The 21201-nt window shown below is 36.9% G+C and overlaps 1 protein-coding gene across 1 annotated transcript in view; it reads left to right on the forward strand.

The window, feature by feature from the left end:
- The first annotated feature begins 5800 nt into the window (after nucleotides 1-5800).
- Nucleotides 5801-21201, forward strand: part of LOC127411717 (dystonin-like) — a 275538-nt gene continuing 260137 nt past the window's right edge. Inside the window, exons 1-2 of the mRNA XM_051647413.1 lie at nucleotides 5801-5919; nucleotides 6007-6220. Coding sequence (XP_051503373.1) covers nucleotides 5917-5919; nucleotides 6007-6220 — 217 coding nt within the window. The 5' untranslated portion in view covers nucleotides 5801-5916. The remainder of the gene's footprint in view (nucleotides 5920-6006; nucleotides 6221-21201) is intronic.

Below are 21201 nucleotides of genomic sequence, written 5' to 3' on the forward strand. Positions count from 1 at the left end.
GGCCATAAAATAAAATACAACCACATAAAATAAAAACAGAAAAGATCAGATGCCATTAAAAAATAATTTTTATACTATACTTTGCACTTTTCAGCAGGGGCGGAGCTAGGGGATGGCCAGGTGTGGCCACCCCACTCGCAATTGCTGTTTTGGTTATTTTTTGTCTTGGGCACAATTTAGTTAGTCTTTCTACACCAACAACCACCATCGACCCTGTGAGCGTCAGGTGTTATATTTAATAATTTGCAGAGCTGGGGAACATACTTTTAAAAGTGTACTTGCATTATTAATGTGTCTGGCTGCGAGCAGCAGAGCACGTATGAACGATCTCTTTCCCGCGCACACATAGAGCACGCACAAGCGAGAGAGAAAGTATACTGAAAGAGTGTGCACTCTGCCGCTCTGAGCCAGAATAATCACATAAGGACACATATACACGTGAAAACTGATGCACAGTATCAAATACACAGATTGTATGATAGTCCTTACTGTGGAGACCACATCAGTATATAGACAAAAGTAAATTCCAGACATTTAGAGGCAATTTTGAAATCCCAGACGGATGTTTTTTCAGGTCCAAAAATGAGGACATGTCCGGGAAAAAGAGGACGTATAGTTATCCTATAAAAAGATAGTTGCATAATAATACATGCAATAATAAATGATTTTCAGACAAATTACCAGTATTTTTTTTAATTTAATTTTAAAATAATGCTTAATTAAATGCTAAGAAATGGAGAAAATATGTTATCAAATAGTTATGCATAATAGGAATTATTTCTCTTGCTGCTCCCAATAACGCACAGATAACAAGAAACAAAATAAGCAAATTCAGAACAAAAAACAAATCCCTCAAAAGGCAAAAATAACTTATTGAATTATTTTATAAAAAACAAATTGAAGGTAAAAATCCTGTTATGTTGTCTATTAACAACAAAGTGTCTGAACCATTCTTTGTTTCATAGAATAAAATGGTGATCTTTTATTATTTTCAGATTTACACGCACTTGTACGTCTTGTAAAAGTAAACAAAACTTTACATAACCATCAGACCCTCTCTTCTTATCCAAGTGAGCCGTATAAGCTGCCTGATGTAACAGTAGATGGCAGTAATGCACTATTTTTGTTTGTGATCTGCCATTTTAAAAGAAGAAGATACTGAGCAGCAGACAGAATACACTGAAAGTTCATCAGACATTTTGCTGGTAGAAGTTTGTCTTCCACTCAAAGAAGGCTATTAGTTATAATCTGACCAATACATGATGTAGCGTTTGGTCACGCTACACCGCTACTTGCTGGAAAAAGTAGTTTGCTACTGCAAAAGCTACACTGTTTTAAAAGCAGCAGATCTACTGAAAAATGTAGTTCAGTTAGTAGTGTCGCTACTTGTAGTTAGCTACTCCCCAACACTGCATTGAGACACTTACATTGGAAGTGAATGGGGCCAATTTTTATGTGGATTTAAAGGCAGAAATATGAAGCTTATAATTTTATGAAATAACTTACATTATTTGTATTATTTATAGTGTATTATTTGAGCTGTAAATTTGTTTAAATTGTTGTTTTTATGGTCGTTTTATAGTTTTCAGTGTTAGGTCGCCACGGCAACATTGTAAAATTTGATATTACACAAAAATCATGTGAACATGCATATTGTTTATGTCTTGTGGCTATACTTTTAAAACAGTGAGCATTTAAACGTTTATGGAATGGCCCCATTCACTTCCATTGTAAGTGCTTCACTGTAACCCAGAATTTATTATTTTATTATTTTTAAAGAAAAGCAGGTACGAGTCGAAATTAGTTTTTGTGGTGGTCAACATTATGCCACAAATGCTGTCGATTGAGCTTAACTTGTATTAAACCCGGAATATTCCTTTAACATATACATAATGTATGATCTTTACTACCAGCATGTCTACTTTATATTATATTAATACTGAGACATCATGTTTAAGATATGTACCAGATATTAGTGATGGTTGCATTTTAAATTACTCAAATAAGTAATTACACACAAATATATGATTTTATATTTGTGGCAATTTAAAGAACAAAATGCATTTTCTAATTTAATCAACACAAGTTTGATTAAAACAGTAGAAACATATGCATTGTTACCTTTATGTCTGTAACTAGGCTCTAATGAAAGGCAGGAAAGTAATTGTCCAAAGGCCCTTTATAATGGATATTTACACTTGGATAAACAGTATGTGGATGGGAGTGATTTTTCATTTGTGGATTTGGGTGTGTTTGTCTTACATTTTAGAATGAACCTTTAACTCTTGTCTAGAAACAAGCTCAGATTGACATTTAAAGAGCTATATTATAAAGTAGATATTGAACAGTGTATAATAAGAATATTTTAAAATACTGTATAGTGTATATAGTCTCTCTCTTTGAGAGAGGCTTTGAGATCTACTATTACCGAGACTAAAAATATCCCAGAAATAGCCGTACTGATCTGTATTACCTTAAGGTAGAATCTGATCTTTGTTGTCAGGGGGGCACAATCAATAATAATCCACTGCTATGCTCAATATTAAAAAGTACTATAGGATAGTACTTATTTAATTTTTATGATGTACAATTGTGACATGACATATTTAAGCTTTCACACTATTTCTAGGTCACTAAAAAGATAAGCAAATTGGTAACATTCGCCATGTTAACTGCTCTGTGCAAAAGGTCAGATTTCCTTTCTTCCACTGAAGCACACAATATGCTGAAACATTTCCAAATCATGCTGGGATAACATGGATCATCAGTTCTGCACTGATCTGTGGAGTTCATGCCAGCTCAAATGTGCCAAATACTAAGAAATTCATTTTTCAAATAAACATTTCACTCAAAAAGTTTTGCTGATAATATAATTTGAAATGAAAAATATTTGTATTATCAGACAACACATGTGCAACCATAGATAATTCACAATGAGTACAATGCATTCTGTGAAATATTACCTCAGGTTGTAAGCTTGGAGAAGATTCAGGGTGTCATCAAGACATCACATACTGACAAATAATGTACATCTACAGTAGGCATAATCAAATGGCATTGCCAATTTCTGTCAAATGTAGTAATGTAAGTATGGACTTTAAGCTATTTTGAAGTTTCATGTAAATCATTCAGTTTGGAGACAGCAAGGAATGTTAATGTTTTCCTCTTAGTTTTCACAATCATCTCATTGCACTAGTTCAGGACCACAGATTTAGGTCTTTAGTATTGCTATCCATGTACCCTTAAAAGAGTTGCCATTTGTAAAACAAAATCCAGCTACATTCATAACATTTGACTCTGAGATATGAATATGAAACTTATCACTGTGCTTTTTCAATGGAAATCGAAACAGAAAACAGACATGTGGGCAACCATACCAATATCACGTTTAAATACTTTACAGTATTTCCTTTTGTAATCCACACTCTGAAGTGATCTGGACTGGAACACATGTTGTCTGGGTTACAGGCTTGTGACTGCTCGCCTTGCACCTGTTAACTTACATTCATGCAGTTTGATGTCATACTTAAAGTTTGTCACATGTTTCACTCTGGTGTATATATCTCAAGATAGGTTTAGGACTTTAAGTCAGTTTCATTATAGACACATCCCTTGAAGTCATGACTTAAAAAAAAGCTATTAAACATTTCCTCTATTAATGCCCAGGAAAAAAGTTTATTGGACACAAATTGACTCTCATATACAGAATAGTCCAAAGGCATGATGGCACACTATAGGAGTTTAGTTGTCACACAGAGAACCTACTTTTTATTGACTTTGATTATTGATACACGGCTCTCTGGAATACTCGATACTTATTGGTCAATAGTGCCATCTAGTGGTGTGATATTTCTGAATAACAACTGCACATCTGGGGATTAAGTGATATCAGACCAGTCATCCAGGTATTGCATATTGTTTTGGTCTTCTGCAATGTTTTATTAGTAAGCTAATAAAATAAATTTAACTCAAATCAATATTTCATGTCCATTTATTTATTTTTGGTAGGGAGCCATGTAAAAAGTGGAATAATGCACAGTCAGCCGGTCGTTATCACTAAATAATGCACAGGTTTGCGTCAGGGTCTTGTATCATCATCAAGGGGTTTATTTTGTGATAACGACCAGCTGACTGTACATTATCTTGTTTATTACATGGCTACCTACCAAACATATAAAAAATAGCCAAATAAATGGACACAAAATATTGTGTTATTATATGAGAAGAAACAAATAGCAGAGTCTCTAAAAACAGCTGAATTCAACCTCGGAATTCCAATGTCGGAGTTCTGTTGGTGTTTAAACTCCAACACAAACAGGAGGTGGAATTCAGCTTTTTTTAGAGACTCCGGTATTTTTTTATTTTCATATAATAACATAAATACAATGAAAATCAATATTTCATGTCCATTTACTCATGTATTTGGTACTGTATGTAGCCGTGTAAGCGGTATAACGTACAGTAAGCCCAGTTGGTCATTATCGCAAATGTCGGGAATTATTTTTGCTATAATGACCGGCTGACTGTACAATAGCCCTTACTTGTTATTGCTATTGATTTTTTTAGAATATTAAATAATATCTGAAGTAAAAAAAAATAATAATTTAATGCAAAAATGAAAAATCTATCATATATGTGTATAGTGCTATTTAAAGGGATAGTTCACCCAAAAAAATTATATTTTTTTAACATTTTCTCACCCTCATGCCATCCCAGATGTGGATAACTTTCTTTCTTCTGCTGAACACAAATGAAGATTTTTATAAGAAAATCTCAACTCTGTAGGTCTATACCATACGGAATGGTGACCAGAACTTTGAAGCTCCAAAAAGCACATAAAGGCATAAAAGTAATTCATAAGACTCCAGTGGTTAAATCCATGACTTCAGAAGTGATATGATAGGTGTGGGTGAGAAACTGATGATGAATATTTAAGTCCTTTTGTACAGTAAATCTCCACTTTCACTTTCACATTCTTTCACATTCTGACAGTGAAAGTGAAAGTGCAGATTTATAGTAAAGAAGTATTGAAATATTGATCTGTTTCTCATCCAAAGTGATTGCATCACTTCAGAAGACATATATTAAACCACTGGAGTCTTATGGATTACTTTTATGCTGCCTTTACTTTCCCGAGCTTCATAGTTTTAGTCACCATTTACTTGCATTATAAGGACCTACAGAGCTGAGCTATTCTACTAAAAATCTTTGTTCGTGTTGAGCAGAAGAAAGAAAGTCATACACATCTGGGATGACATGAGGGTGAGTAAATGATGAGAGAATTTCCATTTTTGAACTATCCCTTTAATACCTTACAACAAAATATGAATTAACATGTGACAACTTGCTTCAACCTGATATGTATACTACTACACAGTTCTTTGATGTTCACTTGTTTACCCAAGTGTTCAAAATACATTTTTTTCACAACATCTGTTTAAAAATAGAAAAAGCAAAAGTCATTCTTAGCAAGCAAAGAATGTTCTTCTGTTGCTGCAGACAAAAGCAGCACTTCCACGGATGGCGCTGTAACATCACAGCACAAGTCATTCTCAGTAACTCAGTGTCTGGTTTCTGTCCGTGGTTCTAGTCTGCGGCTACATCAGTGTAATCTGTTCTCTTTCTGGGGATTTCGCATCGTTTCATGCTTTGGGATCAAATCGGGCGACACAAGACGGAATACCGTAAGAAGGGTGTGGTTCTATCCAAAATGACATCGCCGTATGCCAATTGCAAGTGGAAGTAGAATTTCGCTTAATCGTTTTGAGATGTACACAGCGGTGAGTGTCCTGTCGGGGGAGCCACATGCAATTCATTCTGCTGGTTGTTTTTGTTTTATTGTCAATATCTGACCATTTGAGTCTTTTCGCAAAGAGCCGATGCGTCATTTAATCGCGGTCTATTGTACACGCAGTGATGGTGAGACCGTGTAGATTTCGTTTACACCGTTATTTGTATTTACCAGGCTGACGCTGCATTTATTGCTTTTCTATTGTCTTTGTGCAGAGCTCCGGGTCTGGGAACGCGTCCCATCGCTGTTCTATGTCTTCATCGGCAGATTTCTCCGATGATGAAGAATACAGCGTGAAATCCGGCTGTCTGTCGCCGGCACCGGGGGACACGTTACCGTGGAATTTACCCAGACATGAGCGCTCAAAGCGGAAGATCCAGGGAGGATCCGTGCTGGATCCAGCCGAGAGAGCTGTGCTCAGAATTGCTGGTAGGGATCCAAAATATGATATTCTTTTACCTCACGAATAAGCATAAATAGATTGGATGCATTGGTGAGGCCTGTTGTCATTTTGGTATTTGCTCAATCAACAGTCTATGAACTGCAGATGCATTTGGGTTTGGAAAAATGATACATAATGATGATGAATGAGTTTGGGATTGTTTGGGTGTTTAAGAAATGGGTAAGTATTAAAAAGGGCATTGGAACTGATCTTTACATGTCTGAAATCTGATGACATCATCTTCATCATCGTCATCACCAACATAAGAAAAGGAGTCTGTGCAAAGTTTCTTTTGATGCATTATAAAGCTGTTATTGGTAGCTGTAAGTGATACATCATTCTTTTTAAATGCTCATGGCTGAAAGACGAATAAATGGTGTCTGTGAGTGTGATATGAATGTTTTCCAGTAAAGATCTGGAATGAGAAGACATTGTGCAATTACCTGATATGAGAAATCTTTTGCTTGATACAGCTTGTCAGAAGACAAATATTACTAATGCAAAATTCAACAAATACAAAAGTGAATACAGACAGACTGCAGTTCATTATTTAGTATTAGCATAATCAATTATCACTATCAAATGTTTATTTGCTTAGGGATGCACTTTTGCTCTAAGCATGTATGCATTGTTGCCATCCATCCATCCATCCGTCTATCTATCTGTCTGTCTGTCTGTCTGTCTGTCTGTTACCCTTTCTGTCTTTTCCATCCATCCATTTATCCATCTATCTATCTATCTATCTATCTATCTATCTATCTATCTATCTATCTGTCTGTCTGTCTGTCTGTCTGTCTGTTACCCTTTCTGTCTTTTCTATCCATCCATTCATCCGTCTATCTATCTATCTGTCTGTCTGTCTGTGTCTATCTATCTATCTATCTATCTATCTATCTATCTATCTATCTATCTAGCTGTCTGTCTGTCTGTCTGTCTGTTACCCTTTCTGTCTTTTCCATCCATCCATTTATCCATCTCTCTATCTATCTATCTATCTATCTATCTATCTATCTATCTATCTATCTATCTGTCTGTCTGTCTGTCTGTCTGTTACCCTTTCTGTCTTTTCTATCCATCCATTCATCCGTCTATCTATCTATCTGTCTGTCTGTCTGTGTCTATCTATCTATCTATCTATCTATCTATCTATCTATCTATCTATCTATCTATCTAGCTGTCTGTCTGTCTGTCTGTTACCCTTTCTGTCTTTTCCATCCATCCATTCATCCATCTACCTATCTATCTATCTATCTATCTATCTGTCTGTCTGTCTGTCTGTCTGTCTGTTACCCTTTCTGTCTTTTCCATCCATCCATTTATCCATCTATCTATCTATCTATCTATCTGTCTGTCTGTTACCCTTTCTGTCTTTTCTATCCATCCATTCATCTATCCATCCATCCATCTATCTATCTATCTGTCTGTCTGTCTGTCTGTCTGTTACCCTTTCTGTCTATTCCATCCATCCATTCATCCGTCTTTCTATCTGTCTGTCTGTCTATCTATCTATCTATCTATCTATCTATCTATCTATCTATCTATCTAGCTGTCTGTCTGTCTGTCTGTCTGTTACCCTTTCTGTCTTTTCCATCCATCCATTTATCCATCTATCTATCTATCTATCTATCTATCTATCTATCTATCTATCTATCTATCTATCTATCTGTCTGTCTGTCTGTCTGTCTGTCTTTTCCATCCATCCATTCATCCGTCTATCTATCTATTTGTCTGTCTGTCTGTCTGTCTGTCTGTCTGTCTATCTATCTATCTATCTAGCTGTCTGTCTGTCTGTCTGTTACCCTTTCTGTCTTTTCTATCCATCCATTCATCCATCTATCTATCTATCTATCTATCTATCTATCTATCTATCTGTCTGTCTGTCTGTCTGTCTGTCTGTCTGTATGTCTGTCTGTCTGTCTGTCTGTCTTTTCCATCCATCCATCCATCCATCCATTCATCCATCCATTCATCCATTTAAAATATTGTTGATTTTAAAAAAAATTATATTGTATATGTAATTTAAAAACAACATAATTATGTGCTACTGGTAAAAAATAACTGCTAAATTATATAATGGTTTTCCATTGAGGTTTTAAAAAATACTGCCATCATGGTCTTAAATGATCAAATAGATCAGATTGTTCGGCGTCTTGGTTTAGAGCAGCGACATCACCTGCAGTTTAAATAACGAGGAACGGAAATGTTCTGGCTCTAGGACCATGGAGAGCACATCGCTTCAGTCATAGACATGTGGTCGACCAGCAGTCATATACACATGCCACCCCATGAACACCAGCGGCTCGCAATGTGCCTCTGAAATAGAGGATGACTGTGAATGACACATTATCCCGTTTTGACATATAAATACAAACGTATAGCTGATCATATCTGAATATATATACTACATATGCAAGAAGGATCAGTTATAATACAGTGATCGACTTTGTAGAAGAAACATGCAAATCATAAAAAATCAGATCACGACAATGTCATTGTTGCTGGGCAGAGATAGCACAGTGAATGCAAAGTTGGCTGAGTCACATTGATCACCGGGCACACGGCTGAGATTTACGCCTGAAACGGCAGAGGAAGTCTGTTTATTGGCCGGTTAATGGATATGGGAGGGGAAGCCGGGGCGTCGCCTTTCATGGAGCAGCAGCGCTGATCAGTTAGACAGGACTCGAGTGTGCTAGTGCTGCTGGTAAATGACCAGCCTCAACCGCCCCGGCAATGGCCCGTTACGGAGCGGCTCCATACATGCTCGCCGACGAAAAGGAATATCTCAAAGCTTATGAGGAAGTGCTTGAAAAATATAAAGGTAAATAATACATTTGCTTTGGACATTTGTTGAGATCAAATAAGTGGGCTTTAGCTGTGGAGTGACAGCGACAGTTCAGTGGTCGGTTCCACTGTTATCAGCGTGATACATTTTTGCATTGATTCATCATTTCTTACAATGTTTCCAGATGTTACTTTGTAGCAGATGAGAAATCTGTTGCATGCTAGACATAAATAAGTGTGATACAGTTCGACAGCAGTCAAAACTATCTATCTATCTATCTATCTATCTATCTATCTATCTATCTGTCTGTCTGTCTGTCTGTCTCTGTGTCTGTCCGTCTATCTATCTATCTATCTATCTATCTATCTATCTGTCTGTCTGTCTGTCTGTCTGTCATCTATCTGTCTGTCTGTCTTTCTGTCTCTGTGTCTATCTGTCTCTGTGTCTGTCTGTCCGTCTATCTATCTATCTATCTATCTATCTATCTATCTATCTATCTGTCTGTCTGTCTGTCTGTCTGTCTCTGTGTCTATCTGTCTCTGTGTCTGTCTGTCCGTCTAACTATCTATCTATCTGTCTGTCTGTCTGTCTGTCTGTCATCTATCTGTCTGTCTTTCTGTCTCTGTCTGTCTGTCTGTTTGTCTGTCTGTCTGTCTGTCTGTCTCTGTGTCTGTCTGTGTCTGTCTGTCCGTCCGTCCGTCCGTCCGTCCGTCCGTCTATCTATCTATCTGTCTATCCGTCTATCTGTCTGTCTCTCTATCTATCTGTCTGTCTGTCTGTCTCTGTGTCTGTCTGTCTCTCTGTCCGCCTGTCCGTCCGTCTGTCTGTCTGTGTCTGTCTGTCTCTGTGTCTGTCTGTCCGTCCGTCCATCCGTCAGTCCGTTTGTCTGTCTGTCTGTCTGTCTATCTATCTATCTATCTATCTATCTATCTATGTATCTATCGTCTATCTGTCTGTCTGTCTGTCTGTCTCTGTGTCTGTCTGTCTCTCTGTTCGCCTGTCCGTCCGTCTGTCTGTCTGTCTGTCTATCTATCTATCTGTCTATCTCTGTCTATCCATCTGTCCATCTGTCTGTCCGCCCGTCCATCCGTCCGTCTATCTACCTGTCTGTCTGTCCATCCATCCATCTATTTATCAGATTTGTCATGAATCATGCCTATGATAAGGGCATTGTGGAATTGTTATGTCTGTCTATTTTACGGTGAACTACAGCAGGCTGTTGTGTTGTCCCATCCATCGTGACTGCTCTAAATGCATCTTCATGCACTTACAATGGCTTAGAGCCATTTGGAACATTAGTGCTGCTGGCTTATGCAGGGCATTTTTCTGTATCATCCCACTAGCCAACCTCTGTCTCTACAACAGTTGTAATTTGTCATATATTTTGCATTGAAAAGGTGCTGAGGATTCAGGTAAAAGCAAATGTCTTGTTGTTTTGGGTGAATTTCGCTCAAGAAGACCAGTGGAGTGTCTATCAGCTGTTGTTGAGTGTAATAAGCTAATGCATTCAGCTGTATGTGTGTGTGTGTGTATGTGTGTGTGAGTCTGCTGCAGTCATATGGTGAAGGGTCACTTTTGCTTTCTGGAGGCAATAAGCTTGAAAAATAAATTCTTATCTTGTTTTTCTTCTACACTGTCCTACAAATCCAAAAAGCAGTAACTGTGCCAACACTGAAACTGAGAAAAGTGGTTTCAAAGGTTTTTTTTTTAAATTATTGTCCAGGCAAATGGGTATTATATAAATGTCTCACTCAGTTTTCCCTGATTCTGAGCATAGCTGAGCCAAACCCATCTGTCACAGGACAGATCTAAATGTTCATTTCACCTTCAATGCAACATATGTAATTTCAAGAATAGTCTTTCTAGGGATTTTCTCTTTGTCACTGTCACCTTTAGCTTTCTCACTGGGGGTTGTATGGCTATATTCTCTGTAAAACTGCTTTTTGTGAAAAGTACTATACAAATAAATTTGGTTTCTATTCAGGTTTAGAAATCTAACATTACTCAGTAGTGGGTCTTTATATGGTAGTACAGCCACCTACACAGCCAAACTTTTATTTACATTCCTGTGCATATGAAAACAGAGGCAAAACAGTTGTTTTTTATTTTGCAATACATGCACACACTGTAAAAAAAAAAAAAAAAATCTTTTAAATTTACCGTAAAAAAAACCTCATAAACTTGACATTAACCTACTGAAACTGTAAAAATCTGCTTTTCACTCTATAATGTATAGTTAATCACCGTAGTAATTACAGAAGGACACATGATGACATGAACTTCATCAATATTGGCTCTTCCAGGAGCAATGACCAAAAAACATGTAGAGACAGTGTTCAGTGTCACTCACACTTAACACCATCAGAGTAACACATGAAATGATGCACTAAACATGAACTAAACTACATCAAATATAACACAGAACACCCCAAAGTACATACCTGATATTAAAAATAAGAAGAAACATAACTATTCCCATAAAATATAATGAAATGTGATGGGTCACGCAGGGAATCCTCGGAACACCCGATTATTGTTTTCTACTGTAAAAAGTACATGTACTCTCTTGTTAAACATAATGTAAATATTTACAGGAAAATCATACTTTTTACATCTAAAAAAAAGTTACATTTTATTGTAAAAACTACTGTATTGTCTTTTAAAACATATTAAAATTATTTACTGTATATTTTACAGTTAATACTCGTTAATCAATTTAAAAATAATTCTGTAGCATTTTTACAGTCTTTTACCGTTACAATTACAGACATTTTTACAGTGCATATGATTGTTTTGAAAAACAACAAAATAATATAATAAAGAATACAATATGTGAAATAATTTATAATATACAGTACATTGCTTTATTAGATTGACAAAGTTTAACAAACACTAAAAAATCAACCAAACCTTCTTCCTTTTCTGGAATCTCATAGGTGTATGTGTTGTTTAAAGCCTGTGTGACTGTTTGACTTGAGGGCAGAGGTTATCAAACCTAGTTTATTTGTCACTGTAAACAGGTCTGGGTGTGAACATGTGCCTTAGTTTATTCTAAAGCTATAATGAATTTGTCATTAAACTGTGTGAAAAGAATGGGAGGTGCAGCTGTTCACTCATTTAGTATAACGAGCTACTAACTCATACGTCTTTACTTGTGTACTAAGGATGTAACAGTTCTAATGTGACCATAGTTTTAATTCGGTACATATCTGGTATGTTACTATGGCGAATCACTACTAGTAGTTTCACTACTGTTTATAGACAAATTTATAAACTGATCATGAGCAATTATACATTTGAGTGTGAAATTTCTGCACCACTAATGTCACCAGACAGAATTGCAAAAATAATGACCAGCTTCCAGAACATAGTCATTGACCAACAGATTGTCCCGCCTCAAACTGATGCCATAGGTTGAGCTAGTGTGGCTAAGTCAAGAAAGTCAACCAATGAATGGCTTAGGGATAGGATTATTGAGAAGTGAACATAAAAAAAAAAAAAAAAACTAAAACTAAATAAATAAAACACCTTTAAGAATAAGCATTTTACATTTCAGTTACTTTTTGTGTTGTTTTCTTATTATTAACTTAGTGACACACTGTTGAATCCTATTTTAGTTCTTCATGTAACGATGACTGTTAAACCATTTGACCTTGCCTTAAATTTAAACACACTGGAAACTGTGATGCATGTCTCTGTATATCTTTCCTCTAGAATCAGAATAAAAAAGTTTTCTATGATTCTCATTAGCATCAAGATCTGTTGCCCTCTTTACTCCCCTTGTCAGTAGTCTATTGAGGCAGTGTGCAGTTCTCTAAGGAGTGGGAACTGTGGACAATGATAAAATTGATTTTTGCTGGATGCATTCCTGAAGTTGACGTACAGTAACACAGCTGTAACTGTTCTTAGGACAAAAGATGTTCACATGGACTGTCTGTCTTTTCCTCTTATCAGAAATGTCTGTCTTTAGCACTACAGTGAATATTCATGCTGGACATGTTATGTAAGACTATAAGCGTCTTTACACAGCTCAATTAAGGCTGCTCTGTGCCTGCTCAAAATTCTGTGTTAAGACGCAATGCTGCATAAAAGCTGGACTAAATTATGTCTACTTTGTCCCACTTCAGCCCCTAACATCAAAAGCAGTTCTGATGCTGCTTTAGTTATGTGTAAATGAAATGCATTATATAAAAATTATAATTTCATATTTCTGTATTCATACTGTTATATTGAAAACATTAATCTCATAACATTAATTATGCACTTGTAATTGCTGTGTAAATGCATTTATGCCACCTCTGAGCAGCATTAAACAGTCTGTGTAAAGACACTTAAATGCCACTTCAGATGCAGCTTCTGTGCCACCCTTGCAGCTTAAAGGTGGCTTAAGTGGGTATTAAGGCTTAGTGTAGAGATAGGCCCATAATCGGTTACATACATATAATTGCATTAATAACAGTAATGTTAGCATAAATATTAATCATGTTATTATTATTAGCAAAATTAATGTTAAATATTTATATTTTATTTTTAAATATTAAAAGTGTGTAACATTTTGGATGTTAAAATATCCCTATTCCAGCTTTATGGGGTCATGAAATGCTCTTTTTTTTAAATAGTTTTTTTTCTTTTTTTGCATTAAAACAGTCATAATTTAGTAATATATGATCATTTTTCTGCTCTGTCTCTGGCCCTCTGTCTTTCCTTAAAAAAAGGCATTAGCGCCTCCTTAAAACTTCAAGGTAAATACCCACTGCTATGATTGGCTAACATCGTGCAGCCCTCAAATTCAGTCATATTTGAAACTCAGTCTGGAGAGAATGAACAAGCTCCACAGCATTATAAAACTAAATGTTAGGGGTTACACATAATGCACATCCAACACATTGCATCCGAATATATTAAACTCTTCACTCAAGCACAACTGTTAACACTCACACCCTGTCTACAACGGACAAGAGAGTCGCATCAAAAGCAATAGAATTTATTATAATCAGTGATGTTGTCTACCATGGAAGCGCCTGTTGAGGTGTGATGCGCTGATGTCAGGTTCCATTTAGTGCTGCATGTGCTGGCACTACTGCCAACAACTCAAATAAACGATTTAGAAAGTTTGTGTCGACGCGACCCGGTGTAAACAACCTCAAGCCGTTACGTCACTTCAAAGGATGCACCCTGTGTAAACAGGGTGTCAGCACCATAAACTATCAAACAGTCATGACATTTGAAATATTCATGAATGGAACTGTTTACTTACTGTTTTGCATCAGGTCCAGTAGTGTTTTTAATTGCCCCATCCTTCAATAACAGTTCCTTTGCAAAGCTTGAATCGTTTTATGACTGGACAAGCAATCCACACTTATATGAGGCGAAAAAACATACAATCCACACTGAAATATGCTGAAGACACATCCACATCCAGTTTCCAGTATCATCCTGCACTGAAATGCACATCGCCGGAAATGCATCTAAATGGTCAAAGACGTCCATCCAGTGCATGTTTTCATACACCAACAATTTAAAATAGCACAGATGGGTGAAAGAATGCATCTATGATGCATTTGTGCTCAAAACAGCAAGAGGCAGCAACTAAATGACAGAGAATAGCTTCTGCTCTTCAGAATTGTAACTTGACACTGCATCTTTTAAAATGTATCAATCTGTCAAATACGTCTGTCTGTGCATGTTTAAATACAAAAATAATTAAAAATAGTACAGATGGGTCCCCTTTTGGTGTTCAGGAATAGTTAGGCCACTGTAGGCCTTGTTTGTCCTTCTCTCTCAGTTTACGAACTGAAGCAGCAGTGGTCGGGGCCAAGGGTGCATTGATGTAAAAGTAGGCGTTGATTTTTTTGAGCTGTAGAGGCGGTCATGAATTAATGTACCCCAAGTAACATAGGGTAGTCATGGAAGAAGACAACGAGGTGTTTGCCGTTAATATGCAGGTTGATTAGATTGAAAAGGTCAAAAATGTAAGGTTGAATCCCAGGGCGTGCTGAGTGACTCCAGCCAAGTCTCCTAGGTAACCAAATTGGCCCGGTTGCTAGGGAGGGTAGAGTCACATGGGGTAGCCTCCTCGTGATAGCTGTAATGTGGTTCGTTCTCGGTGGGGCGCGTGGTGAGTTGAGCGTGGTTGCTGCGGTGGGTGGCGTGAAGCCTCCACACGCACTATGTCTCCGTGGCAATGGGCTCAACAAGCCACGTGATAAGATGCGCGGGTTGACGATCTCAGACGCGGAGGCAACTGGAATTCGTCCTCTGCCACCCGGACTGAGGCGAATCACTACGTAACCACGAGAACTTAAAAGCACATTGGGAATTGGCCATTCCAAATTGGGAGAAAAAGGAAAAACAAATTGTAAGGTTGAGTCCCCTGAAAAGTGTTGACTTTTTTTATTTTATACACTGTCCACAACTTACTTATTGTGTTAAAAAAGCAGAAATAAAACTATAGTGGCTAGGTTTCCCAGTGCAGTACGTTAATCGCACGCATATAATACTTAATCTGTATGGCATGCTTCCTAATAGCATCGGTATCTAAGGCCGAGTCCACACTAATTTGTTTTTGCTAGAAAACACATCTTTTTCTCTACGTTTTGGCCTTCCGTCCACACTGAGACAGAGTTTTTGACAGCATAAATTGAGCTTTTCGAAAATACTCTTCCAAGTGGGGGGGCCTGGGTAGCTCAGTGGTAAAATACGCTGGGTACCACCCCTGGAGTTCGCTAGTTCAAATCCCAGGGCGTGCTGAGTGACTCCAGCCAGGTCTCCTAAGCAACCAAATTGGCCTGGTCACATGGGGTAACCTCCTCGGGGTCGCTATAATGTGGTTCATTCTCGGTGGGGCGCGTTGTGAGTTGAGCGCGGATGCCGCAGTGGATGGCGTGAAGCCTCCACACGCACTATGTCTCCGTGGCAACTCGCTCAACAAGCCACGTGATAAGATGCGCGTTAATGGTCTCAGAAGCGGAGGCGAATCACTATGCGACCACGATCACTGGGAATTGGGCATTCCAGATTGGGGGAAAAATAAAAAAATAAAAAAATAAAAAATACTCTCCCAAGTGGATAAATATGAACACGCCGTCTTCACATTGTAGTGTGGACAGAGGAAACAGAGATATTTGAAAATGATGATGCATTTGTTGTGATGTGATGCAGTCATGTGATCCATTCAACCCAAAACAATCAAGATGGCGCCCCATGTTGTAGCCGCGTTGTTGTGCCTGATATTCACTTTGATAGAGTTGCTAAAGATAAATGTTACTTTGTACATCCTTCACATTGAATTTCTTCAAAGGCTACGGGAAGTTTACTCGGAATTGCTGTCCAGACAATTGCGTTTCAGACCTTACATGTAATGACGATTTAAGCGTTTTCATACGTTTCGGTATGGATGAACACTTGGACACAGAGTAAATGTGGATATGTTCTTATTATTCATATAGATTTAACAAGAAGTGATTCTGTATGTGTATTTCCATGTCTGTTTATATTTTCATGCTATTTTCATGTTGAGAAGACAAACTCATTTACATATCGGTGAAAGTTTCGGCCTAAGTTCATCACTTTTGGACCAGACAACTTTTAGATGAAGAACTTAAGTTCTACCTAATAACGAGTGAATCTATGTACTGGTTTTGGAAGCATGCGCTACTCAATGGTAAAATAACGTACATTATTAATTAAGTGATCTTTAAAGCATAAATTGCAACGCTATCAGGAAACCCAGCTAATTGGTTAATGAACACTTTCATTAAAAAAATTGGTATTGGTATTGGTCGTGCAAAATAATATTGGTTGATCAGTAGGTGAGTGTCCAGTTACTTTATTGAATTTATTTTTTTGTGAGTTTCAAGCTAAGTAGCATGAGAACGCATGGTACAATACCTGGTTAATTGGGTATTAAAAGTAATAACACACAAGGAGAAGGTTTTACTTTCAAGCTGTTTCATCCAAGCTGCGATTAAATCAGTTCCTTTCAAAATGTATTAATCTTGGAACTTTGAACCAGAAAGAAATGCATTTTTCAATAGGCCTGTAAACTTGAGACTTGAACATGAAACCTGCTTTTAGATCATGCACAATAGCTATCGCTCAGGACTGGAAACGTACAAGACCAGGTGAAGCGGATGAATTCCGTAAGCCTTCGTGGCTGTTTAAACATTGTGTGGCTCAAGATTTACTCAGGAGTGGGCGTGTGTTTCATTTTTCTTTTGAGATTGACCGGGTGTCCTTTCTACTTGGATAAGATGCTCTTTCATGAAGTTCTATAGATACTGTGGTGAAAACATTAATACATTACCCTATGTATAGAAGACCAAGACACTGTGCATCTGTATGTCACCATGGACTTTTTCTTTAGGCTTTTGTGACTTGATTTTGAATTGGACTTTCACTTTTTTCTTCATTGTTAGTTTTTATTGTTGTTGTTGACAATGCATTCATTAGTGGGTGAAGACCAGAGCAGAAAAGTTTTATTTAACCAGAGGATTTGAAATATTAGCCCTTTCTTGTGATTAAATGTTATTTGGTCTGGGTACACCATATTATTATGAGTAGAGTATTTCTGAAAATCTGAAATTCCAGAGAGCTTCTTTGTATAATAGAGACTGTTGGCCTGCACATATTTGCTGTAGTATACTAGCAAACTGTTGTAAAATCCAGGGCCATGCCCATGATATACACTGGTGGCCAAAAGTTTGGAATAATGTTCAGATTTTGCTGTTTTGGGAGGAAATTGGTACTTTAATTCACCAAAGTGGCATTCAACTGATCACAAAGTATAGTCAGGACATTACTGATGTAAAAAACAGCACCATCACTATTTGAAAAAAGTCATTTTTGATCAAATCTAGACAGGCCAATTTGCAGCAGCCATCACTCCAACATCTTAATGCCAGTGTATTTAGTTAATACATTCATTGCCAGGTAACCATTTTAGATAGTTCTATTTCTTTTGCCAGTACACATCAAATAAATTGTACTAGGTCAAACACTAGCTACTTAGCTTTAATGTACCACATTCTCAGGCTTCTGGACTTGCTAGAGGAAAGTTTGTTGGTGGTCAAGCGTGTCATGTTTCAGCACACCTGCAGCGATTATAGGTCAAGTGTCTCTCAGGCACAACGGCTGCATCTGAAACCTACAAAAATGGTGCCCTTGCACACAGTATACAGTATAGTAGTCAGCTTTTAGTCTATGTCTGTTAGTATTTAGGCATCTATATTCTAGTGTACTCCTAAAAATTGACAAAATTAAATTTATTTGATATTTACAGTCTACCTGTTCTGGGAAAACAGACCAAAAATATTGATGACGTATCTTACACTTATACTTGACGTAACCCAATTTTTGTCCAATCAAATGCTCTTTAGAATAAGAACATCCCTTCCTCCAATAACACCTGTCAGCGACTAGCAATAGCAAGTAGCAAATCATGGTTCATGGCTGTGACATAAACAAAAGCCTATTGGCTATTTATAAGGGACAATCCCTTCAATTTGTCAGTTTTAGTAGGAAATATGTATGTCAATACTGCGCTCTTCAAGCCATGTCATGAGTCATTATGTATTTGTGTAGTTATCTCTAAAGCTCATGGTAGGGTTGCTCCAGGGTTGCTCCAAGGCTGTGAAGTTCAAACTAAGGGCTTAAGTAGCTACTAGTTAACTTGTAACTACTAAGTAACCACTAGTTAGTTTATTTAACTAACTTAGTTTAACTAAGTTTAACTAAGTCAGTGCTTAATTTATCAGTGCTTACATTTCAATTTAAATACGATACGTAAAAAATAATTTGCATATGCGACTGCATTTCAAGCTATGCAACTAAAAAATATCTGTCACTAGCCACTGGCTAGTAAATGTTCAGATTTAAAGCCCAAATTATGCTTCGCTCAGACGCGAACGCTGAGTGTCTGCATACAGGACGCATGACACAAATCTCGTCATCAGCAGAGTGCGCGAGCACTGAACGCGTTCAGTTTGACTTTTCTAACCACGCGTCTTTGAATGCCTGGAGCTATTTGCACTAATTAGTTGGTCCACAAGGTGGCAACACTTACATTTTGAGCCATTGCTGTCGCGAAGAAGTGCCAGAAGATGTAATCGCTGCTAAACAACAGGAGATTAAAGTAAAAACAACTGTAAACGCATTCAACTACTGATAGCTCGTGTCAGATTGGAAGTATACCTAGGGCTTTACTTGTCAAGGTTTGAGTTATGTAGTGGCCATGAAGATTAGCACCAAGATCCTTTTACTGCATGTTGTCACTTGAATGTGCACTCTAAAGGAAATTGACCTTATTTGGCTGTAGTGGGTCCTGAGTGGTCGTGGATCATGGGGTCACCATCGCTTTAGTTGAGCTGTGATATGCAGCCGTTATATTTAAATTGCATTTAACAAGTTCAACTCTGATTTTGGTTAAAAGTTTCCACAGACTGTTTTCACAACATTCTCCATTTTACAGCATGGCTACATGCCAGTGTAACACACCTGTTGGATGTCTGTTGGAAGGTCAAAATGTTGCAAAACTCAAGAGCTTGTAGATTTGAATTTAAGAGCTTGTAGAACTAATATTTGTATACATAAGTCAATACACATTATGCAAGTAAAAATTTGGTTTGACTCATTCCATGTAATGTGTGTCCAAAGATGAGATCCACGCAACCCATTTCCATTTCATAATATCTTTTTTAATATCCTTTCTGTTGTTTACAGTTGTTGATCAAAAAGTAAAAAGAAACATTAATTCTAATCACACATATCATGGATGCGGTAAAGAAACCGTGTGACTCCCTCTCTCGTTAATCTGCACTCGACCTAAACACTTATTTCAGATGTTGCTGGTCTTAAAGAGACAGTACCATCTGTTATTACACACATTGTGATGCATATCAATGTAAATTTAGTGTAGATACTTGTTAATCACACAAATTATGCATATAAACAAACATGCAACCAAATGTGTAATAAATGTGTAAATATTAGGCATGTCATAAAATATCGATATATCGATTATTGATCTGCACATTATTTTTTCTATATATTTTTGAGGCATTGATATTGTATATTAACATTAGCCAACATTTAAATTAGAAGTGTAATTTGCATGCTTTCCAATTCACTCAGTTGGGCTTCTACTGAATGTCTGGTGTAATATCATTGGGAGAACACAAGAGGTTGATATAATTCAAGACATCATAAAAATTGATAGGATGTGAAAATCTGATTAAAGTAATAAAAAGTGAGATATGAAATAAAATATACACTCTCACATACTATAGCACATGAAGTCATATACAGTATATGAGTACTATTTTTATGTGAAGATGCCTTCTTCATGGTTTGCTTTTTCAGTTTTCAGTTGCATTATGCTTAAATGTCATGTTAAAAGTCTGGCAAATATCAACAAAAATTTACTAGCCAACATGTCAGAGAGTTGGTATGTCAAATTAATAAGGTGGAATAAATAAATAATAATACAACAGATGGAAAAAATGGCATTTATTCATTTTAATATCCAATATATTTTGTATGCACAATGTGTTAAAACTTGTCATGCCAATGACACTGGGCGATACGCATATTATAGTAAACAGATTAGATTAGTTTCATGCAGAAGAGCCACAAAGAAGTGTGCTTTTTTTACATAATGTTCTCTTGTAATTGTAATCATAAATGTCTGAAGGAGTTAAGTCTGTCACACAAAACATGAGCTCATGGATGTCGTTACTCCTGGTCGTAGGCTTCCGTAAATAAATATTTAATTTATAAGGTTATGTTTCACCTAAGTTCATGGTGCAATACTCAAATATATAGTCATGCATAAGTTGCAACTTAGTGCTTATTTACTCTGTTACTTGTCTAAGTTGTAACTTACACATGACTGGTGCAACCGCATGACAAATGTAAACTATTGAAGTAACATCCAAAATAATTTCATGCATGTTGCTAAGCAATAAAAGTACATTACACACAAATACTTTTCAATACTTTTCTGTGTTAAATGAAATATATTTTTAATCGACTTTTCTTTTGATCTCATAGCAATGCATTCTAGCCTTATCTTTGAAGGATGCATGCGATGCTGCCTTCGAATTTGGCCAAACCCAGGTACACTGCCTGGCCAAAAAAAAAGTTGCATGCTCTAATATTTCGTTGGACCGACTTTAGCTTTGATTACGG

This window comes from Myxocyprinus asiaticus, chromosome 21, assembly GCF_019703515.2.
Source record: "Myxocyprinus asiaticus isolate MX2 ecotype Aquarium Trade chromosome 21, UBuf_Myxa_2, whole genome shotgun sequence".
In the NCBI taxonomy this organism is placed as follows: Eukaryota; Metazoa; Chordata; class Actinopteri; order Cypriniformes; family Catostomidae; genus Myxocyprinus; species Myxocyprinus asiaticus.